A 24,383-nucleotide genomic window follows, 5' to 3' on the forward strand; every position below is an offset into this window, starting at 1 on the left:
GAAGGACTGAGTGTATTGACCTGCAGGAGTAAAAGGACCAAATCTTGCTGGGAGACTGAGGGTGAGACAAAAGAAGGAGGAGCTGAAAGAGATGAGTCTACTTAGGTCTCAAACTAATCTGGAGGGGAGAGACTCTTCTGACGAAAGAAGAGACTTCCAAATCCCAGTGAAGGCAGATGGGGGGGTGAGCCCTTAAGACTATTGCTGAAAGTACCTCAAAAGCTGCATTTGTTAAAGGGGTGGGTAACTGAAGGAAAGTACCACCTTAGAACTATAAAGCCGAAACCTCTGAAAGCGAATTGAAGTGAACTAGCGTATTCTTATTGAAGTAACCTAAGTTTCTCCACTTGTATTATACTACCTTGTTCTAAAAATAAATATTTATTATTTATCTAAAGAACAGCTGCTTGAGACTCCAACTTCTTGGTTATCCCCCTCACAAAGAGTTTTTGTTTTTAAGCCTTCAGGTCAAAGGTTGTTCGGTGTGGTGGGGGCAATATATTAAAGTGAGAGTGGGCACATGGGCGTGAGCAGTAACTGAGGTGCCAAGTTTGTCGCATCTCTCTTTTCCAAGTTGTTGCTGTTCTCCAGCATGCCTTGTGTGGATCCGATATCCCATTGGTGTATTGATGCTATAATCCAGTGTCCCCACTTCTTGATAAGGCAAGGATGCTATCCAGAACTGCTGCCACCATTCAGTTAATGTGATGGCAAACTATGTCTGATCGGTGTTACATAGGTGGGAGAGACATGGATACCGCAGTACTAACAAATTAGGAAGCGGGGAAAGGATGGGGCCAGCTCATCTTTATACATCCTGATGACCTTGTAGGTTCATTCCTTGCCTATGTTTTTGTGATGTTACAAATATAATTACATTGGCAGATCCGACTAGCTGCAGTAATAGATGCTTTTGGATTCACTATCTGCAGTCTGGATTCAGACCATTCCTCATAGGCTGGAAAAAATGGTGAACCCAGCTTTTTTACTGGAAGCCGAATCACAGGACAAAGCGATGCAGTGACTTTTGGAAATTGTGGGATAACCGCTTCACCCAGGGCGTGATGGGAAGCATCAACAGTTGCACAAATGAAGGATACAGCACCATATATGGATGGGAAAACATCATGAGGAGAAATTGTCACACGCAGGAAAGAATAAAGATCACACTTAGAGTTCTTCACTTGAAACTTTATAAATTACCTAATATACCAACACAAATAGAAATCACGACTGTAGCTGTTATATAAGAGATTATTATATGTGCATGGAATGCAATGGAAATTATTAACATAGTGGAACACAGAAATCATGAAGAATGAAGCCATCAAATCTAGCATGCAAGGGGAAACATTTATTTAAATCATATAATTTGACATTTTAATAATTGGCATTCATAGCTGCATTAATTAGATAAAATTGGTATTGTTAAAATGAGGTCGCTTTTGGAACAATATAGGAAAATCAATAAAAATATATATTTAGAAAATAATAGTAGTAATATTTTGGCAGTTCCCCTACTGCTGATGCATCATAGAATCCAAAAACACTGCACAAGTGATTCTCTCCCCTATCATTACTAAAATTACAATAATCAATCCACCTGAGTGAAACTTCAGTTGTCACAGTGGAAAAAAAGAATCAACAAGCAAGCCTGAAATAATTATAAGCTCCTCTGTGCTCCATAGACAACTAGGCTGGGCTCTGTTACTTATCAGTTATCAGTTTCCCTTTTTCATATCAAACCACTGCATCTTGTTTGGCATCCAAGGCATTCTGTTGTGACCGTGTTCAAACTAACAAGAAGGTGGATACATGTCCCTTAAAGTGTCAAATTGACAGAGTCAGCTGCCACCCAATTTTTCTTATTCATATCAGGTGGAAGAGAGTAATAATACTGTCGAGAGAAGCAGGGGAGTCCATACACACAAGGGAATTGGCCATCAGGATGTTGCTCCTGCTGCTTCTCCTGCTCCCCAATATAGTGTCCCAAGGACAAAGAGCTCAATGTGCAACAAATAATCCTGTTCATGTTCCACACGAGTGGTATGAGCCAGGTGACCTGGTCATTGGTGCAATGGCATCTCATATTTATTACATAGTCCGCAAGGTTTCCTTCAAGAATCACCCTTCCCAGGACTTCATTGATGCCCCATTGTAAGTAACCGTTAATTAATATTATTTTAATTATTCCTTATATGCTTAATTGGACAGAAAATAACTTTGATTGATTTGAAGGGGGAATTGCTTTAGAACTTTATTTTTTAAATGCGTGGAGAGGTTTTATTAGAAATCTCTGTGCATATAGGCTATCCGCATATTCTCAATGAACAATAAGCTTTTTTAAGTCTAATTGTTTAAAGAGAAAGAGAAAAGTGATGGCATAAAAAATAGGAAAGCATATAGCAAAGTAGTATGGTACTCAACTTTTTTGATGATACCCAAATTTTCAAGGTGGTGAAAACAAACACGGGTTGCTGAAGATATGAAGAAATATGCAACAGCTTTTAAAATTACACAGTATTCTTAGATTGCCAAATAAGTAAATAAACTTTGCTCGCTTCATCCTCTCTTTATAGGCAGGCAGGTGAATCTCTCCTATGTAGATTCTGTGCACTGTCTAATTTCCCTATCAAACAAAATCTCACTTCATTTGCAGGGTGTTGACAAAGTTCTACCAGCAAATCCTGGCCTTGGTCTTTGCTGTTGATGAGATCAATGAGAATCCCAGGATGTTGCCCAGTGTCTCTCTCGGCTTCCACATCTATGATAGCTATTATGATTCAAAGATGACCTACCGAAACACTCTGGACCTGCTCTTTAAATCACATCACTTTGTTCCCAACTACAGGTGTGGCATCCAGAAAAATGTCCTAGGAGTCATTGGGGGACTCAGCTCTGATACCTCCTGGTGCATGGCAAACATCTTAGGTCTTTTCAAGATTCCACAGGTAGAATATGGATTTTGAAAAATAGATATCATGCTTTCCTTGCAGTAGGAATCTACTAAATATGGAGTGGGAAAATAGACAAAGTAAAAGGGCCATAATATGCATATGCAACAATGTGTGTAAGAAGATCAATTTGTGTTTAATAGATGTAATAGCCGATTTCTCTAAAGCTGCGAGGTTTGTAAAGGAGGCACCTAGACGGGTTCATATACATCAATCCTGAATGAACTGCACTGGCTTCCTGTGAGCTACTGAATATATGACATTGGCATTGGATTCATAGGCAAAAATAACTGAGAACATATTAACTAAAAATTTTCCTCCCCTTAAAAGTCAAGATAGTCCTTTCCCAAAGTATGATGTTAATCAACATTGTTCACTTTCAGAGGCTAATTGAAATTTTTTTTCTTGCTTTGTTCTGGCATTTGTCATGTGTCACTTCAGAGCCTTATATAGTGGTGTCAGCATTGTGCTATTCTGCTACACTGCAGTATTTCATTTTAGTTGTTATAAATAGTGCTGGTACAGTATTTTATATATTACTGATATTTTATATGATTTAGTTTATAGTGTTCAGAGAACAATAGAATGTACAATCTAATGGAGATCTTCAGGATTTCCCAGGAAATCTTCCTGAGAAAGTTCTTAATACGTAGAGAATCAACCGCTCCCTACAATCATTACAAAGCTTACAGATCAAAAGTACATGGTCAACAATTTCTATCACTCCACTTCCACCTTGGAGTTTTGCTTAATCATCCACTTAGTCTATTAACATGAGCCATTATAAATGCTCCCCTATTCTTCTTTTTTTAAAAAAATAATATTTATTCAATTTTCCACTTTAACAATCCAATAAAATCATATTAAATATTCCAAATTATACATATTATTCAACAATCAAACAGTCCAAACATTATGCCAAATTATAAAAAAAAAAATTTGGAGGTATCTTCCCATGTTCTGAGGTCGAGGTGGTTCTGATCATCTCATACTTCTGCTGCTTTCATAGTTTTCACGATAGTTCCCATAAATCATTCCGATGTTAATCCTCATTACTTTTCACAGCCTCTGAGTTTATCAAACAAGCGAGATAAAACAAAACAATATATTCTGTGTGGAATTTACGTTATCTCTGTATGTTCACGATGTCTCTTCACAAAATGATGTTTCCGCCAAGCCAGTCCAAAAATCTTCTCACCTCGGGCAGTAGCCAAGTCAGTCCAGATAAAATCAGAGCAAGGCATCTGCCCAATGCTTTAAGACCAGCTGTCCTTCAAATGGTTAACCTGTCCAGGGAAGGTTTTGCCATATAAAACTGGGAATGCAAATATTAAGTAAGATATTAAAAGGCACCTATCCCCCTAAGGCACCGCATTTAATCTGACAAGCTGATCTACTTTCGGTCATGGCCACTCAGTTAATTGGAGCTGCATCATTCCAATTCTAATTCTAGGCAAACTTCCTAAGTGTTTTTGGCGTCTCTCCAGTCATTCTCCAAATCAAATTTGGGAAACTCTTTATCTTCTTCCAAATATATCTGCAGCCGAATACTTTGAACTTGATTTTCCACTTTTGAATAATTGTTATTTCCACACAGTTAATGACTATTAGAATCATATTATATCACCAAATACACCACCTCTCCAGTCTTGCTTGCTATAAATAATCAGGCAGTTGGTTCTTTCAGAGGAGGATTTTGCCATATAAGAAAGCAAAATGAAATATAATAATAAAGAAGGCTGAACCCCCCCTTTCAGTTCCAACATACCAAGTCAACATAGATGTTTATCCTTTTTCCGTTCAAATCCTTTTTAGCACCTCAGCAGCTGAATTAATTAGCAGAGTAGTTTCTCCCCCTTCACTCAGATCATGTCCAAAACCTAAATCCAATTTTTCATCTTAATAATTGGAAGTTTGCTTGTCAGGAAAGCAGTATTCAACGTCTGGACAAAATACAAAGACTTATTGGAAAACAAAACTCCGAGGTGGCTTTCCCCTCTGGAAGCTAAGGCCCGAAAAAGACCCAATATGGAGGCCAAATGGCCAAAATATTGGGAAATATTAGAAAAAGATGGAGACAATTGGAAATTGCAGACTTTGGAGAAAATGAAGGATAAAGTGCGAGACTGGTTACATTACGCTCAGCTTAAAGAAGTCTTTAAAAATGATAAAAAGTTAGGGTTCCAGGCGGAGAAAACCAAGTTGGAAACAGAATTGTTAGAACCAAAGACTAAGGTATTATCAAGAATGTATAACTTGCTGTTAAAATGGAACACACAAGACGAAATGGTTAAATCGGCTATGATAAAGTGGGCACAGGACATTGGGCATAACATTATGTTTGAGGACTGGGAAAGGTTATGGACCACTGGGCTGAACTTCACCGCATGTAATGCTCTGAAGGAAAATGTAATGAAAATGATATACAGATGGTACATGACCCCAGTTAAACTTGCCAAAATATACCATTTGTCTGATAATAAATGTTGGAAATGTAAAGAAAATGAAGGAACATTCTTTCACCTCTGGTGGACTTGCCCTAAAGTGAAGGCCTTCTGGGAAATGATATATAATGAGTTGAAAAAGGTATTTAAGTATACCTTCACTAAGAAACCAGAAGCCTTCCTCCTGGGTATTGTCGGCCAGAAGGTGTTAAAGAAGGACCGAACATTTTTTATGTATGCAACAACGGCAGCAAGGATACTCATCGCTAAGAACTGGAAAACTCAAGATCTACCCACACTGGAAGAGTGGCAGATGCAGCTGATGGACTATATGCAATTGGCGGAGATGACTGGCAGAATCCGAGACCTGGGAGAAGAAAGGATTGAAGAAGATTGGAAGAAATTTAAGATTTATTTACAAAAATATTGTAATTTGGTTGAATGTCAAGAAGGATGCTTGATCATAAAATAATTGACCACCACTAAATTAGACTGGAATTTGATGATAAGTGAGATTAAGGAAAACATAAACCTTTTGGAGAATTGTTAGATTATATTTAAATGAGTGGAAATAAGATTGTAAACAAGATGATAATTTGCTTGAAAAAAAATTTCAACGATGTAAGTGGGAGCAGGAGACGTGAGGAAGTCCAAAGAAGTTATGAGATTTTGTTATGATATAACTAATGTTGTTTATTATTTGTGCATTTCTTTTATAAAAAAAAACCCTTAATAAATATTTAATAATTGGAAGTTTGCTGCTAAATGGAGGCGACTTTGGAGAGTTGCCAAGAAACGTTACAGGCTTTCCATCCACCCATCCCCAGCCCCTCCTTCTGAATTTGGGACCAGGTTTTGGGCAATCTGCAGATGAGCTGCCACTCCCCAGCCTGAGGAGTGTAGGGTGGCTGATTACTCCCATCTCAGACTCTGATTCCAGAACGTACGGCAGTGATGGAATTCAGCAATCCTCCATCGCAGCTAGCCAAAAGCTCCTCTCCCAAATGCTCCCCTATTCTTGGATACAATCAATATGTACAAGAATGAAGCTGTAATGATGCCATAATAATAATAAATATCAACAGAAAACATTGAGCAAGCATATCTGTGTTTTCCAGTATAATCTGGGGTTGGTGCTGTCTCTAAACTTGGTAAACTTGGGATATAGATTCAATATATATTCAATATTTTAGTGAGTGTGCGTGCACGTGTTTATATTTGAATAAACTGGAATATCATGAGTTCTTGTTTCCACTTAGATACGTTTGGCTTTTACTTTTTCCAGATTTCATATGGTTCATTTGAACCACCCATAAATTATGGAACCAAGTTCCCTTCCTTTTACCGCATGGTCCCCAATGAAGACCTTCAGAATCAGGGAATTATCCAGTTACTTCTGCATTTCAGATGGAAATGGGTTGGGCTCATCACTTCAGCTAATGAAGCTGGAGAACGTTTCTTACAGACAATTGAGCCAATGCTTTTCAAGAATGGAATCTGTTCGGCATTTACAGAAAGACTTAAATTCAATATGAATTATAACAGTAACAAACTAGAAATGGCAGAGGACTCAAGGATTTTGCTTACAACTTTCACAACCAGCAAAGCTAATGCAATTCTTCTATATGGAGAAAGTAGATTTAGTATATGGTTGTCAGCTTTTTTATTCACAATGGAGTTAACTCAGCAACTATTTCCTCAAAAGAAGTCACGTGAAGGAAAAGTATGGATTACAACTATCCAAATCGACTTCATATTATATAGCCTTCAAAAAAAAATTAATGTTAATATACGAATGTTCCATGGTGCTATCTCCTTTGCAATTCACTTCAAGGAGATTCACAACTTTAATGACTTTCTTCAGAGTATACATCCTCATTGGACAGACACAGATGGTTTTATCCAAGATTTCTGGGAAGATGCATTCAGTTGTTCACTTTCAAATTCCACTCTCTCAACATCCAACGATCAAATGTGTACTGGAGAGGAGATGCTGGAGAGCCTCCCTGCACCATATTTTGAAATGAGCATGAATGGCCACAGCTACACTATTTATAATGCTGCCTATGCTTTGGCACATGCCTTAAATAGCATGCACTTGGCTGGAACCATCCGTAACAGAAGAGATACTAAGGGAAAACTCTCTCCTCAATATGTAGATCCTTGGCAGGTATTGTTCCCTGTTACAAAGCATTAACTGCATTGGTACATTTTGTGAGTAGGCATTTACTTTTCCATAAAGAAATAAAAGAATAAAACTTAAGAAATTAAAAAATAAACCTTTAGTAATTTTATCAAAGATGGGAATTAGAATATTTCCTATAATTATACTAAAACAGACTTTAGGTGACACAGGCTTTCAGAATCAACAGACTACCAACAACTAAACGTGACTGAAGCTGTGCCAACCACCTTCTCCATACTACAAAACCCCTCCATTTTCTATAAACATCCCTCCGCAATTCTCTCTGTCTCTCTTACCTGTCCAGTTACCCAGTGGTGTAAGGTTGGGGGCCTGGGACCCATGGCCCTGGGAGCATAATTCAGAGGGAGCACAACCAGGACCCCAACCCCAGGAAGTGGCTTTTGCAGGGATCCTCATATCCAAGAGAAAAGAGAAGAGAAAAGAGAGAGCAGCCCATCAAGGAGCTGCCACTACCTGGGCATGTCCTGGAAAGCCCCATCCCCAACTCCTCATCTTTCCCTGTCCGTCAACCACCAGGGGTTTCTGGGGCCTGAAGCCTCACTGGTAGATCCCCAGAAGAGGCTAGCAACTGTGTGATCACTGTCTCTAGACCCTGCTTTTCTCCCTTCCCCTCTTCTGCCTCTGAGTCTGGATTTCAGTCTGGCACAGCCTCTTCCTGCTCTGTTAACCCTGTTGCCTCTTCTGTTTCTGACACCTCTTCCTCTCAATTTGCTCCCTCTTCTCCCACTGACCATTCCTTGTCATTCCACCACCAATCCCCTGGCTCAGAGCCTCCTTTCCTTGGGGTGTCCCTTGGGGGTTCCCCAGCAGCTGCTCCCTACCACTCCACTACATCCAACATCAAACCGTGCTCAAATCCACCCTATTAACTATGGAAAGGTCCAGTCTGATATTCTCATGTTGCATTCCTATCCTTTGAGAACATAAGCTCCCATTTCTTCTCATACATGACTTCTCAAATCCCTTCCCTTTCTTGGATCTTGACAAAGGCTGGTCTCAAGCAAGCAGGTGTATGGTCTTATCTCTCCATAATATCTTGATGCAAGTCTGTTGAAAGTTGAATTGGCACAGATTCATGATTTCCTACTCCTCCTGTATGTGCAACTAAAATATGGGTGTTCTCTATTGTGAACTGAAGTGTTTAACTTTGATTCTCTTTCCACTTAGCTCCACTCATTCCTGCAGAGAATCTCATTCAACAACAGTGCTGGGGATGAAATTGCATTAAATGAATATGGAGAGTTAGCAGCTGGCTTTGATATTACCAACTTGGTCACTTTCCCAAATAATTCCTATGTCAGAGTCAAAGTGGGAAGTTTGGATCCTCAGGCCCCTCCGGGCAAAGAGTTCACCATTAATGAAGACAGAATCAAATGGCACAGACGTTTCACTACGGTATGGAAATAATGGCACAGTCCCTGAAAACCCAGAATTAGTGGCTATCCACAAAATGGGATGTAACAAAAGCACTTCACACATTATTCATTTTGAAATTCACTAGCACTTGAAACCACTTCAGACTAGTGATGAGTTAGAATAGAGGAGTGCTCCCAGACCTCTTGCTTCAAATGGAATGCAACTCCTCCCAGAACAGGTCAGGTATAGGACCCGAAAGCATTTCTCTCTGAGACAGGATGTGGCCTAACAGGAAACCACAAAAGTCATGGAATGATTTCCTATTGCTAGTTTCTTGTAATGACCCTGCAGGTAGGAGCAGAACCACTATAATGGTTTACCTTTAATTCCTTGTGCCACACAAAGGAACACCATGTGGACTCCTTGAAGCAAATGCCGTTAGGTGGTGACTCCATCAAAAGGCCAAGCCAGGGGTGAAATCACACAGAATTTGGTGTGATTTCACCCCTGGCTTGGCCTTTTGATGGAGTTAAACACAGCTATAAGGTTGGATGGTCCAGGCATGAATACTGACATCTTCTTAAGCTTGTATGACGCTTAGAACAGCAGCTTTCTACCCTACTGTATGTGCCACTTGTGTCTTGTTGTTGTTGTTTAGTCGTTTAGTCGTGTCCAACTCTTCATGACCCCATAGACCAGAGCACGCCAGGCACTTCTGTCTTCCACTGCCTCCCGCAGTTAGTCAAACCCATGCTGGTAGCTTCGAGAACACTGTTCAACCATCTCGTCCTCTGTTGTCCCCTTCTCCTTGTGCCCTCCATCTTTCCCAACATTAGGGTCTCTTCCAGGGAGTCTTCTCTTCTCATGAGGTGGCCAAAGTATTGGAGCCTCAGCTTCAGGACCTGTCCTTCCAGTGAGCACTCAGGGCTGGTTTCCTTAAGAATAAGGATAATTTCACATTATCAATTCTCCCATTTACTATTAAATCACCTGATAGTGGATATTTGGTCAATTCCCCAAAACAATATCATAATATTAAACTCTTCCTATCTCTTTGGATAGGTGCCACCGCTTTCTGTATGTAATGCCAACTGCCATCCTGGTTACGGTAAGAAAAAGAAGGAGGGGGAGAAGTTTTGCTGCTATGATTGTGATCCGTGTGCAGAAGGAATGATTTCAAATGAGAAAGGTTAGAGATGACATCTTAAGATACTGCAGAACCTCTGGGCTCCTGGCAATTTAGTTGACATTAAACTGCTGCAGGAGAGAAGGCTTAAATTAACAGATGTGTTCTTCTCATTGTTTATAGATAACATCAATATATTTTACCTTTAAAATCTTGAAGTTTTCTTTTTTAAGTGGAAACTAATATATTCTGGAGACACGGGTGGCGCTGTGGGTTAAACCACAGCGCCTAGGACTTGCAGATCAGAAGGTCGACAGTTCAAATCCCTGCGACAGGGTGCTCTGCCACTGCTTGGTCCCTGCTCCTGCCAACCTAGCAGTTCGAAAGCACATCAAAGTGCAACCTAGCAGTTTGAAAGTGCAAGTAGATAAATAGGTACCACTCCAGCAGGAAGGTAAATGGCGTTTCTGTGCGCTGCTCCGGTTCGCCAGAAGTGGCTTAGTCATGCTGGCAGCATAACCCGGAAACTGTATGCCGGCTCCCTCGGCCAATAAAGCGAGAGGAGCGCCGCAACTCCTAATGGTCCCTTTACCTTTACCTTTAATATATTTTACCTCCATCTTCTACAAAATTAGGGTGGAATAGAAGTGGTGTTTTCTCCTCGAATAATTAGGTTTTTGACAATAGGGTGAAAGTCTTATCAAACTCGCTTTCCCGAGATCCAAAAATTTCAGATGTAATGTATTTATTTTGTTGTACTTTTTATGTGGCTCTAAGAAAAAGCAGGGAGACAGTAAAAAAAGATGTCACCCATGTAGAAAATTCCAGAATTGATACACAAGTTTTATTTTTGATACACCTAGTACAAAAGCATTTGGGCTTATACATTCTGACGTAGAAAACACTATGCTAAATGGACTAGTGATGTGAAATTCTTAAGAATACTTTTGGTTACTTCAAATTGTCACACATTACTTGTGTATTTTCAGACATGGAAACATGTATCAGTTGCCCAGCAGATCAGTATCCAAACAGTGGCCAGGATCTCTGCATTCCTAAGATTCCAAACTTCCTAGCCTTTGATGAATCCTTGGCCATTGTTTCAACTTCCTCTGCGCTTCTATTCTCTCTGATCACAATTTTAGTGCTAGGCATCTTCATTAAGCATCGCAATACAGCCATAGTCAAAGCCAACAACCGAAGCCTCACCTATGGTCTCCTTATCTCCCTCCTCTTGTGTTTCCTCTCTTCTTTGTTGTTTATCGGAAAACCTAATATGGTGACTTGCCTTCTCCGACAAACTGCTTTTGGCATTGTCTTCTCTGTGGCCCTCTCCAGCATCTTAGCCAAAACCATATTGGTGGTTTTGGCATTCATGGCTACCAAACCAGGATCCAATATGAGGAAATGGGTAGGCAAAGAACTGGCTTATTCCATTGTCTTTTCCTGTTCCATTGTTCAAGTAGGAATCTGTGTCCTCTGGCTGGCAACCTCTCCCCCATTCCCAGATGTGGACATGCACTCAATCCCTGAAGAAATCATATTTCTTTGTAATGAAGGGTCAGTCTCCATGTTCTATTGTGTTTTGGGCTACATGGGCTTCCTGGCCACTATCAGCTTCACGGTGGCCTTTCTAGTCAGGAAGTTGCCTGACACTTTCAACGAAGCCAAGTTCATCACCTTCAGCATGCTGGTCTTCTGCAGTGTTTGGCTCTCCTTCATTCCAACCTACCTGAGCACCAGAGGAAAATACATGGTGGCTGTGGAGATCTTCTCCATCTTTGCTTCTGGTGCTGGGTTACTGGTTTGCATTTTTTCCCCTAAATGCTACATTATTGTGGTGAGGCCTGACCTGAACAACAAAGAGCAGCTAACACAAAGAAAGGTATAAATGACAGTGGAATTTGTGGTTCTGTTGGGACTTGCTGGCTGCTATCACTTTACACGTCCTAACTCTGGATATGTGTAGAATTTGCTTCTAAACTTTTTTGTCTGCCAAAGTTTCCCAAAGGCAATGGGTGCAGATTTTTCCTCAGGTTCTACTCCCAAAGCCTTTTTCACAAATGAGTAATGCTGCAAGGCAGTGGAGGTTTAGGTTGAAAGTTTCCTTCTCCTAGGTGGGCTCCCTTCCAAGGTTTACGAGACCCATCTGCCCCTCATTTCCCTCTACAGCTCCTGCAGTAGCCACCTTTTTGAGCACTGGGCCCACTTTTGCTCTCATCTTCTACATCCTGTCTTTGCATGCAGAGAAATTCCCCAACTCACTGAGAATTTGAGGCCCATTGGCTGCCCTCACCTGGTTTAGGGAGCCAGCCAGTTGTATCTGATTCATGGGATGTGGCTGCTGTTGCAAGCTGACAATTTCTAGGAGCCACAGGTGAGAACTGAGTGAAGGGGTGGGGATCAGAGGTAGACAAACTACCCCAGAAGGAGCACGACTTGTTCCCCGGTAGAGTTACCACCCCTCCCTAACACTCCATACACCCCTGTCATGTCTTACTGTATATTTAAAGCAAATGGAATCTTAATAGCAAAACTCTCAGCCTTTTCATTTAGAAATGGTTAAGTTCAGTTGTTCAGTGTTGTACATGCACTGTATGAATGACTGTTAATAAAAAGTCTCTTATCAATTACTTCATGGAATCTGCAAATTCATCTTGAAGACAAAAAAGGGTACCAGAAACAAAAAACATTTGTGAAATAGTTAAGGGCTCTACATTCTTTATCTCTCTGACACAAGGCAGCTGAGGAATAGAAGGAGAAGTTTAAAACAGCCACTTCCCTTGTTTTTTAAATAGTTTTAAGAAAGAAAAGTAGCAGAGATATGCAACAATATCTGGAGGAAAACATTATTTCTGTTATAATAATTTTTATTAATTTACAATTACCATCCAATAATAGCGTCATTAAAACAATACCAAATTATAATACTAATACTAATCACTCAAATACCGAATCATATACCGTATTTTTCGCTCTATAACACGCACCTGACCATAACACGCACATAGTTTTTAGAGGAGGAAAACAAGAAAAAAATATTCTAAATGAAACAGTGGATATATGATTTTTGTGGTTCATGCTGTGGCCACAGACATGTGATCTGACGGTGAGTTTGGGGTAGCCCAATGCAAAAATCCTGAGGATCCATGTGGATCCATGCTTTGTAACCACGTTTTTGCGCCATTGCGACCCCATGAAACAGTGGGTGCGTGTGTGTTTTGGTGCAGGCTGTAGCCATGGATATGCTATGTGATCTGATGGTGAATTTGGGGTGACCTAGTGCAAAAATCCTGAGGATCCATGTGGATCCATGCTTTGTAACCACGTTTTAAGTGGGGAGGGAAGGAAAAGAACTCAAGGGACAAGGAGCTCGCGTGGGGGGTGTGGAGAAGGATGCTGCTGATAATGCAGGAGAGGCTCCTCTCCAGCTTTGCTCCTTTAGAACAAGCAGGCTCTGCGTCTCTCCCTCCTCCCCGGCAAGGAAACCATGATAGTAACCACTCTGAGACAAATCAAGAAAAATTGCGACCAACACTCTCCCCCAACAAGCGCAGTGAGGTCAACACACACACACACGCAGAGAGGGAACTGGTCGTAAAGTCGCAGGGCGCTGGGGGAGTGAACGGGAAGCAAGAGAAGGAGAAGGAGCCCTCACACACACAGAGAGACACACAGAGTGTCAATTCTAAAGTCGGAGGGACAGCGCAGGGAGAGTGAAGGGAAGCAGGAGGAGGAGAAGGAGCCCTCTCTCTCTCTCTCTCACACACACACACACACACACACAGAGTGTCAATTCTAAAGTCGGAGGGACAGCGCAGGGAGAGTGAAGGGAAGCAGGAGGAGGAGAAGGAGCCCTCTCTCTCTCACACACACACACACAGTCAATTCTAAAGTCGGAGGGAGAGCCAGGGAGAGCGAAGGGGAAGCAGGAGGAGGAGAACTATAGCTCAAGCACACACACACACAGCCCCTACAGTGGCTAATCCAAAATCGGACAGCAAAAAACTGCAGGCAGGGACAGAGAGTACGGGGTTGTTTTAAAGCAGCCAACCCCGCTCTGCTTCTCTCCCTCCTCCCGGCTAGGCTGGCTGAAAAGCTTCGCTGCTACTTAGCAGATCAGTGGGGAGGAGAGAGGAACATAGAGGACGGTTTTTTTAAAGCAGCCAAGCCCGCTCTGCTTCTCTCCCTCCTCCCCAGCTCGGCTCGCTGACAGGAGCCGCTTACACCTGCTTTGCTGTTTCAAAGCAAGCCACAGACTGCTCACAACTGCAGCAGTTTCCCCCCATCTGTAGGCATTCGCTCCATAACACGCACAGACATTTCCCCTTACTTTCTAGGAGGAAAAATCTGCGTGTTATGGAGCGAAATTTACGGTAATTTAGGTCCCGTCCCCTCACATGCTAGATGATTTCCTTTATTTCTACATTCAAAAATCTTATTATTCTATTATATTCCGGTCAGAATAATAATCCTTTATGCAACAACTGCAATATTAATAACTTCTATTCGTGTTGACACATGAAATGATTCATAGAACTAAAAATGAGGCACTCAAACTATATCCTTGTTCTTCCTGTGTGTGGCAGTTATTCTGTCTGTGGTGTTTCTTCCAGTCCCGGTAAAATGTTGTGTCTGTTGTGATGGAAACGTTGGTTCCACAAGTATTTCTTTTTACTTTTTTCTCCTGCCAGTAAATGGTTAAAGAACGGCAGCCTCTGAATGGCTGTGGTTCCAAGAGGGAGAGTTTAAAAGGAACACATTTCGAGGGAGATGGAGTTAGAGTGTGGTTAAGAGGGGAGTTGAGTTGAGGTGGTTGAGGAGGGAGGCTGGAGAGGTTGGGAGTTAGGGAGATAGGATAGGAGTGTGGAGGAGGGAGAGTTGGTTCTGGAATAAAACATGCACTCTGAGTGTACAGTGAAGGACTGAGTGTAATGTCCTACAGGAGTAATAGGACCGGATCTTGCTGGGAGACTGAGGGTGAGACAGGACAAGAGGTAGCTGAAAGAGATGAGTCTACTTAGGTCTCCAACTAATCTGCAGGGGAGAGACTCTTCTGAGGAAAGAAGATATTCCCAAATCCCAGTGAAGGCAATAAATCTTTATTGTTTATTTAAAGAACACCTGCTTGAGACTCTAAATTCTTGGTTATCCCCCTCACAAAGATCCCCCTGGGATAGTGAGGTTTTGTTTTTAAGCCTTCAGGTCAAAGGTTGTTCGGTGAGGTGGGGGCAATATATTTAAGAGAGAGCGGACACATGGGCTTGAGCGGTAACTGAGGTGCCAAGTTTGTCGCATCCATCTTTTCCAAGTTGCTGATGTTCTCCATCATGCCTTGTGGGGATCTGATATCCCATTGGTCTATTGATGCTATAATCCAGTGTCCCCACTTCTTGATAAGGCAAGGATGCTATCCAGAACTTCTGCCACCATTCAGTTAATGTGATGGCAAACCATGTCTGATCAGTGTTACATAGGTGGGAGACTGAAGGATCCCACAATACTAACGAAATAGGAAGCGGGGAAAGGATGGGATCAGCTCAACTCTAGATATCCTGCTGACCTTGTAGGTTCATTCCTTGCCTATGTTTTTGTGATGTTACAAAAATAATTACATTGGAATGTCCAGCTTCCTGTCTACCAGCTGCAGTAATAGATGCTTTTGGATTAACTATCAGGATCACATTCACCCGGAGCTATACCAGCTGCACTGGCTCCCGGTGGAGTACAGGATCAGGTTTAAGGTGCTGGTTTAAATATTTATAACCCTGTACAGCCTTGGACCCTCGTACCTACGGGACCGCCTCTCCTGGTATATCCCATGAATGGCCTTAAGGTCTTCAAACGGAAACATCTTGGAGGTCCCGGACTGCAGGGAAGTTAGGCTGGCCTCAAGCAGAGCCAGGGCTTTTTCGGCTGTGGCCTCGATGTGGTGGAAGGCTCTGTCACAAGAGACTAGGGCCATGCGGGATTGACGTCTTTCCGCAGGGCCTGCAAGACAGAGCTATTCCACCAGGCCTTTGGCCAAGGCACAGTCTGACCCCCTCCTTTGGTAATCCTCATAGAACTCTAGTCCAATGGTTGCCATTAATTAGATTATGAATTGATTTTAGAATGTATTTCAATTAATAGCTTGTGATTTTATGTAAACTGTCTTACATTTACTGTTATTAGCCGCTCTGAGCCCAGCTTTGGCGGGATATAAATAAAATTTTATATTATAATTATTATCTGCAGTCTAGATTCAGACCGTTCCTCCTAGGCTGGAAAAAATGGTGAACACTGCTTCTTTACTGGAAGCCAAATCACAGGACAAAGTGATGCAGTGACTTTTGGAACCTGTGTAATAACTGCTTATAACAGGCCATGATAGGAACCATCAACAGTTGCAGGAATGAAGGATACAGCACCATATATGGATGGGAAAACATCATAGGGGGATATTGTTACACGCAGGAAAGAATAAGGATTACATTTAGAGTTCCTCACTTCAAACTTTATAAATTACCTAATATACCAACACAAATAGAAATCACAAAACTGTAGCTGTTATATAAGAGATTACTATATGTGCATGGAATGCAATGGAAATTCCTAACATAGTGGAGCACAGAATTAATGAAGAAGAATGAAGCCATCAAATCTAGCATACAAGGGGGCCAGTTTAATTAAATCATATAATTTGACATTTGAATAATTGGCATTCATAATTGCATTAATTAGATAAAATTGGTATTGTTATATTGAGGTCGCTATTGGAACAATATTGAGAAATAAACAAAAATATATATTTAAAAATAATAATAGTAATATTTTGGCAGTTCCCCTACTGCTGATGCGCCATAGAATCCAAAAACACTGCACAACTGGTTCTCTCCCCTATCATTACAAAAATTACAACAATCAATCCACCTGACTGAACCTCCAGGTGTCACAGTGGGGGAAAAGAATCAACAAGCAATCCTGAAATGATTATAAGCTCCTCTGTGCTCCATAGACAAGAAGGCTGGACTCTGTTACTTATCAGTTATCAGTTTCCCTCTTTCATATCAAACCACTGCATCTTATTTGGTATCCAAGGCATTCTGTTGTGACAGTGTTCAAGCTAAAGCTAAAGTTCAAGCTAAAGCTTTAAAGTGCCAGATTGACAGAGTCAGCTGCCACCCAATTTGCCTTGTTCAGATCAGGTGGAGGAGAGGAATAATACTGTCGAGAGAAGCAGGGGAGTCTATGCACACAAGGGTATTTGCCATCAGGATGTTGCTCCTGCTGCTTCTGCTGCTCCCCAATATAGTGTCCCAAGGACAAAGCACTCAATGCGCAACAAATAATCCTGTTCATGTGCCACACGAGTGGTATGAGCCAGGTGACCTGGTCATAGGTGCAATGGCATCTCATATTTATTACATAGTCCGCAAAGTTTCCTTCAAGAATCACCCTTCCCAGGACTTCATTGATGCCCCATTGTAAGTAACCGTTAATTGGTATTATTTTAATTATTTCATATATGCTATATCTGATTGAAAATAACTTTGATTGATATAAAGGGGGATTGCTTTAGAACTTTAATTTTTAAATGTGTGGAGAGATTTTATTAGAAATCTCTGTACGTATAGGCTATGTGCATGCTGTCAATGAACAATAAGCTCTTTTGAGTCTAATTGTTTAAAGAGAAAGATAAAAGAGATGGCCTAAAAAATAGGAAAAGCATATAGCCAAGTAGTATGGTACTGAACTTTTTTGATGATCCCCCAAATTTTCAAGGTGGCGAAAACAAATATGGGTTGCTGAACATATAAAGAAATATGCAACAGCTTTTTGAATTACACAGTATTCTTAGATTGCACAAATGAGTTTTTCTCCCATCTCCTCTTCTGCTTCTGAGTCTGGATTTCAGTCTGCTGAAATTTTCCTGCTCCCTTAACCCTGTTGCCTCTTCTGTTTCTGACACCTCTTCCTCCCTGTCGGCTCCCTCTTCACCCACTGACAACTCCTTGTCATCCCACAACCAATCCCCTACTCTGAGCCTCCTTTCTTCGGGGTGTCCCTTGGGGGTTCTCCAGCTGCTGCTCCCTATCACTTCTCTGCATCCAACATCCAACCATGGTCAAATCCACTCTATAAACTATGGAAAGGTCCAGTCCGATGTTCTCATGTTGCATTGCTCTCCTTTGAGAGCATCAGCTCTCATCTCTTCTCGTACGTGACTTCTGAAATTACTTCCCTTTCTTGGATTTTGACAAACGTCTCAAGCAAGCAGGTCTATGGTCTCAGCTCTCCATAATATCTTTATTCAAGTCTGTTGAATGTTGAATTGGCACTGATTCAAGATTTCCTACTCCTCCTGTATGTGCAACTAAAATATGGATGCTCTCCATTGTGAACTGAAGCATTTAACTTCAATGCTCTTTCCACTTAGCTCCACTCATTCCTGCAGAGAATCTCATTCAACAACAGTGCTGGGGATGAAATTACATTAAATGAATATGGAGAGTTAGCAGCTGGTTTTGATATTACCAACTTGGTCACTTTCCCAAATAATTCCTATGTCAGGGTCAAAGTGGGAAGTTTGGATCCTCACGCCCCTGCGGGCAAAGAGCTCACCATTAATGAAGACAGAATCAAATGGCACAAACGCTTCACTAAGGTATGGAAATAATGGCACAGTTCCTGAAAACCCAGAATCTGTGGTTATCCACAAAATGCGATGTAACAAAAGCACTTCACACATTATTAATTTTGAAATTCACTAGCACCTGAAAGCACTTCAGGCTAGTGATGAGTGAGAATTGAGGAGCGCTCCTAGACCTCTTGCTTCAAACGGAATGCAACTCCTCCCAGAACAGGTCAGGAACCCAAAGCATTTCTCTCTGAGACAGGATGTGGCCTAACAGGAAACCACTACCCAAAAGTCATGGAATGATTTCCTATTGCTAGTTTCTTGTACTGACCCTGCAGGTAGGAGCGGAACCACTATAATGGTTTACCTTTAATTCTTTGTGCCACACAAAGGACCACCATGTGAACTTTTTGAAGCAAATGCCATTAGGTGGTGACTCCATCAGAAGGCCAAGCCAGGGGTGAAATCACCCTGAATCACACTGAATTCTAACACAGCTGTAAGGCTGGATGGTCCAGGAATCTTCTTAGGTTTGTATGATTCTTAGAACAGCAGCTTTTTACCCCACTGTATGTGCCACTTGTGTACCTACGGATCATGTCACACTGTTAGTTCTCCTATTTACTATTAAATCACCTGATATTTGATACTTGATAAATTCCCCAAAACAATATCATAATATTAAACTCTTCCTATCTCTTTGAATAGGTGCCACCGCTTTCTGTATGTAATGCCAACTGCCATCCTGGTTACGGGAAGAAAAAGAAGGAGGGGGAGAAGTTTTGCTGCTATGATTGTGATCCATGTCCAGAAGGAATGATTTCAAATGAGAAAGGTTAGAAATGACATCTTAAGATACTGCAGAACCTCTGGGCTCCTGGCAATTTTGTTGACATCAAACTGCTGCAGGAGAGAAGGCTTAAATTAACAGATGTGTTCTTCTCATTGTTTATAGATAACATCAATATATTTTAATCTTTAAAACATCTTGAAGATTTCTTTTTTAAGTGGAAGCGAATATATTTTACTTCCAACTTCGACAAAATTCGGGTGGAATAAAAGTGGTTTTTCTCCTCTAAGAATTAGGTTGTTTGACAATGGGGTGAAAGTATTATCAAACTCACTTTTCTGAGATCCAAAAATTTCAGCTGAAATGCATTTCTCATTTTGTTGTACTGTTTATGTGGCTCTAAGAAAAAGCAGGGGGACAATAAAGAAAAAAAAAAGATGTCACCCATGTAGAAATTTCCAGAATAGATACACGTTTTATACACCTAGTACAAAAGCATTTGGGCTTGAAGCTCGTATACATTCTGACGTAGAAAACACTATGCTAAATGGACTAGTGATGTGAAATTCTTAAGAATACTTTTGGTTACTTCAAATTGTCACACATTGTTTTTGTATTTTCAGACATGGAAACATGTGTCAGTTGACCAGCAGATCAGTATCCAAACAGCGGCCAGGATCTTTGCATTCCTAAGATTCCAAATTTCCTAGCCTTTGATGAAACCTTGGCCATTGTTTCAACTTCCTCTGCGCTTCTATTCTCTCTGATTACGATTCTAGTGCTAGGCATCTTCATTAAGCATCGCAATACAGCCATAGTCAAAGCCAACAACCAAAACCTCACCTATGGTCTCCTTATCTCCCTCCTCTTGTGTTTCCTCTCTTCTTTGTTGTTTCTCCGAAAACCTAATATGGTGACTTGCCTTCTCCGACAAACTGCTTTTGGCATTGTCTTCTCTGTGGCCCTCTCCAGCATCTTAGTCAAAACCATATTGGTGGTTTTGGCATTCATGGCTACCAAACCAGGATCCAATATGAGGAAATGGGTAGGCAAAGAACTGGCTTATTCCATTGTCTTTTCCTGCTCCATTGTTCAAGTAGGAATCTGTGTCCTCTGGCTGGCAACCTCTCCCCCATTCCCAGATGTGGACATGCACTCAATGCCTGAAGAAATGATATTTCTTTGTAATGAAGGGTCAGTCTCCATGTTCTATTGTGTTTTGGGCTACATGGGCTTCCTGGCCACTATCAGCTTCATGGTGGCCTTCCTAGCCAGGAAGTTGCCTGACACTTTCAACGAAGCCAAGTTCATCACCTTCAGCATGCTGGTCTTCTGCAGTGTTTGGCTCTCCTTCATTCCAAACTACCTGAGCACCAGAGGAAAATACATGGTGGCTGTGGAGATCTTCTCCATCTTTGCTTCTGGTGCTCGGTTACTGGTTTGCATTTTTTCCCCTAAATGCTACATTATTGTGGTGAGGCCTGACCTGAACAACAAAGAGCAGCTAACACGAAGAAAGGTATAAATGGCAGTGGAATTTGTGGTTCTGTTGGGACTTGCTGGCTGGTATCACTTTACACGTCCTAACTCTGGATCTTTGTAGAGTTTTCCTCTTAACTGTTTTGTCTGTCAAAGATGTCCCAAAGGCAATGGGTTCAGATTTTTCCTCAGGTTCTACTCCCAAAGCCTTTTTCACAAATGAGTAATGCTGTAAAGCAATGGAGCTTTATGTTCAAAGTTTCCTTCTCCTAGGTGGGCTCCCTTCCTAGGTTTACAAGATCCATCTGCCCCTCATTTCCCTCTACAGCACCTGCAGTAGCCACCTTTTTGAGCACTGTGCCCACTTTTGCTCTCATCTTCTACATCCTGTCTTTGCATGCAGAGAAATTCCCTAACTCACTGAGGATTTGAGGCCCATTGCCTGCCCTCACCTGATTTAGGTACTTCATGGAAGCTGCAAATTCATCTTGGGTGATGAACATAAAACAGTGTGAAATAGTTAAGGGCTCTACATTCTTTATCTCTCACCCACAAGGCAGCTGAGGAATAGAAGAAGGAGAAGTTTAAAACAGCCATTTCCCTTGTTTTTTAAATAGTTTTAAGAAAGAAAAGTATCAGAGATATGCAACAATATGTGGATGAAAACACACTGGATATTACTAACACTAATAGGACAAACATCTTAAAAGCATCTTAAAAAGCAGAGACATCACCTTGTCAACAAAGGTCCGTATAGTAAAAGCTATGGTTTTCCCAGTAGTGATGTATGGAAGTGAGAGCTGGACCATAAAGATGGCTGATCGCCAAAGAATTGATGCTTTTCTGAATTATGGTGCTGGAGGAGACTCTTGAGAGTCCCATGGACTGCAAGAAGATCAAACCTATCCATTCTGAAGGAAATAAGCCCTGAGTGCTCACTGGAAGGACAGATCGTGAAGCTGAAGCTCCAATACTTTGGCCACCTCATGAGAAGAGAAGACTCCCTGGAAAAGACCCTAATTTTTGGAAAGATGGAGGGCACAAGGAGAAGGCGGCGACAGAGGATGAGATTGTTGGGCAGTGTTCTCGAAGCTACCAGCATGAGTTTGACCAAACTGCGGGAGGCAGTAGAAGACAGGAGTGCCTGGCATGCTTTGGTCCATGGGGTCACGAAGTGTCGGACACGACTAAACGAATAAACAACAACAATAGGACAAACCTTTTTTTTTTTTTTTGAATTATACTTCTAACCAGTTTGAAAGAGTGGTGGCAGAGAATATCTCAAGTAAGCCCATCTTTAAGAATACAGATGTTTTGTTTCTAAAGATGATTCTAAAGTCTATTTATTCTATTTCTGTTATAATAATTTTTATTTATTTTCAATTACCATCCAATAATAGCGTCATTTAAACAATACCAAATTGTAATACTAATACTAATCAGTCAAATACCGAATCATATAATTTAAGTGCCCCCGCACATGCTAGATGATTTCCTTTATTTCTACATTCCAAAATCTTATTAATTTCTATTATATTTCAGTCAAAATAATAATCCCTTATACAACAACTGCAATATTAATAACTTCTTTTTGTGTTGACACATTAAATGATTCATAGAACTAAAAATGAGGCACTCAAACTATATCCTTGTTCTTCCTGTGTGTGGCAATTATTCTGTCCGTGGTGTCTCTTCCAATCCTTGTAAAATGTTGTGTCTATTGTGACGTAAAAGTTGGTTCCACAAGTATTTCTTCTTACTTTTTTCTCCTGCCAGCAAATGGTTAAAGAGTGGCAGCCTCTGATTGGCTGTGGTTCCAGGAGGGTTCCAGGAGAGTTTAAAAGGAGCGGATTTTGAGGGAGATTGAGTTAGAGTGTGGTTAAGAGGGGAGCTGAGTTGAGGTGGTTGAGAAGGGAGGCTGGAGAGGTGAGGAATTAGGGAGATAGGAGGGTGGAGGAGGGAGAGTTGGTTCTGGAATAAAACATCCACTCTGAGTGTACAGTGAAGGACTGAGTGTATTGTCGTGCAGGAGTAATAGGACCAAATCTTGCTGGGAGACTGAGGGTGAGACAAGAGAAGGAGGAGCTGAAAGAGATGAGTCTACTTAGGTCTCAAACCAATCTGGAGGGGAGAGACTCTTCTGAGGAAAGGAGACTCCCAAAACCCAGTGAAGGAAGGGGGTGTGTGGTGAGCCCTTAAGACTATTACTGAAAGTACATTAGGATTTGTGAAAGGGGTGGGTAACTGAAGGAAAGTACCGTCTTAGAAAGGAACTGAACTATAAAGCCGAAACCTCTGAAAGTGAATTAAAGTGAACTAGTGTAATTATTAAATAAGTAACCTAAGCATAGCTGTCAACTTACAGATTTGAAAATAAGGGACCAGCAGCCAAAATAAGGGACCTGCAGCCTCACCTGTTCCAGGCACTCCAGTCTTCCTGTCCTTCTGCAGTCTGGTCAAACTCATGCTGGTAGCTTCGAGAACACTGTCCAACCAACTTTGTAACCAGAGGTTCAACTGAATAGAATCTGAATCACATGCACCACAAGGCCTATGCAGCCTCAACTTAAGATGGCTACCTGGCCTGGCTTTGCACTGCAAAGTTTGCAGCAGCACGTGTAACAAAATGGCATCCAGCATTCAAAAAACCCCTCAGCTTGCATTAACTAGCCACACACACACAGCCTCCCCCCACCACCACGAGATCTCCTTTCCTTTTCCCCCACCATGTGCCCCCACTCCAGACAGACCTTTTCGCCGGCAAGGATGAGTGGGCCGTCGATTACGTATCCATCCAATTCCAATCCGAGCATTCAGCACAGGTATGTTCAACTTCTGAGCCCCTCTGAGCCAAAGGCAGAAAGCCCAGCCAGCAGCCAAACGAAGCCTCAAGGAAAACCACCGTCACCTCTCCGCTGCGAAGCGCTGAGCAAAGGCGAGTCCCCAGGGAACACAGCCGATTTGATCAGCACAAGGCATGCAAGCTCCACCCCCCAGTCGTTCTTAGACTTCTTATTGGGTGAGCAACGCAGCCAAGCAACACAGTTGGAGCCTTTCTCCTCCCTGGCCGGCAGGGAGGGAGGGAGAGGAGCTGCTTCCTTTAAATTTTAAGGGACATCATTTAAGGGACATTTAAGGGATATCCATCAATAAGGGACAGCAGCAGGACATGGCGCTGGAATAAGGGACACTTGACAGATATGCCTAAGTTTCTCCACTTGTATTATACTACCTTTTTTAAAAAATGAGTCTTCATTGTTTATTTCAAGAACACCTGCTAGATACTCTAACTTACTGGTTATCCCCCTCACAAAGATCCCCCACAGGATATTTGAGGATAGTTAGGTTTTGTTTTTACACCTTTGGGTAAAAGGTTGTATGGTGAAGTGGCGGAAATATATTTAAGTG

General features: G+C 41.5%; 1 protein-coding gene across 1 annotated transcript; it reads left to right on the forward strand.

The window, feature by feature from the left end:
• Positions 1-2,077: 2,077 nt before the first annotated feature.
• On the forward strand, positions 2,078-24,320 carry LOC309328542 (vomeronasal type-2 receptor 26-like; the record flags this gene model as incomplete). The annotated part of the gene is made up of 8 exons (XM_081838539.1): positions 2,078-2,157; positions 2,660-2,951; positions 8,772-8,999; positions 10,023-10,149; positions 11,076-11,971; positions 18,506-18,733; positions 23,720-23,797; positions 24,291-24,320. The coding sequence occupies 8 exons, from the start codon at positions 2,078-2,080 to the stop codon at positions 24,318-24,320; spliced, it is 1,959 nt and encodes a 652-aa protein (XP_081694665.1).
• Positions 24,321-24,383: the final 63 nt, after the last annotated feature.

Source organism: Podarcis erhardii (genome assembly GCF_964252035.2).
Source record: "Podarcis erhardii genome assembly, chromosome: 13".
In the NCBI taxonomy this organism is placed as follows: Eukaryota; Metazoa; Chordata; class Lepidosauria; order Squamata; family Lacertidae; genus Podarcis; species Podarcis erhardii.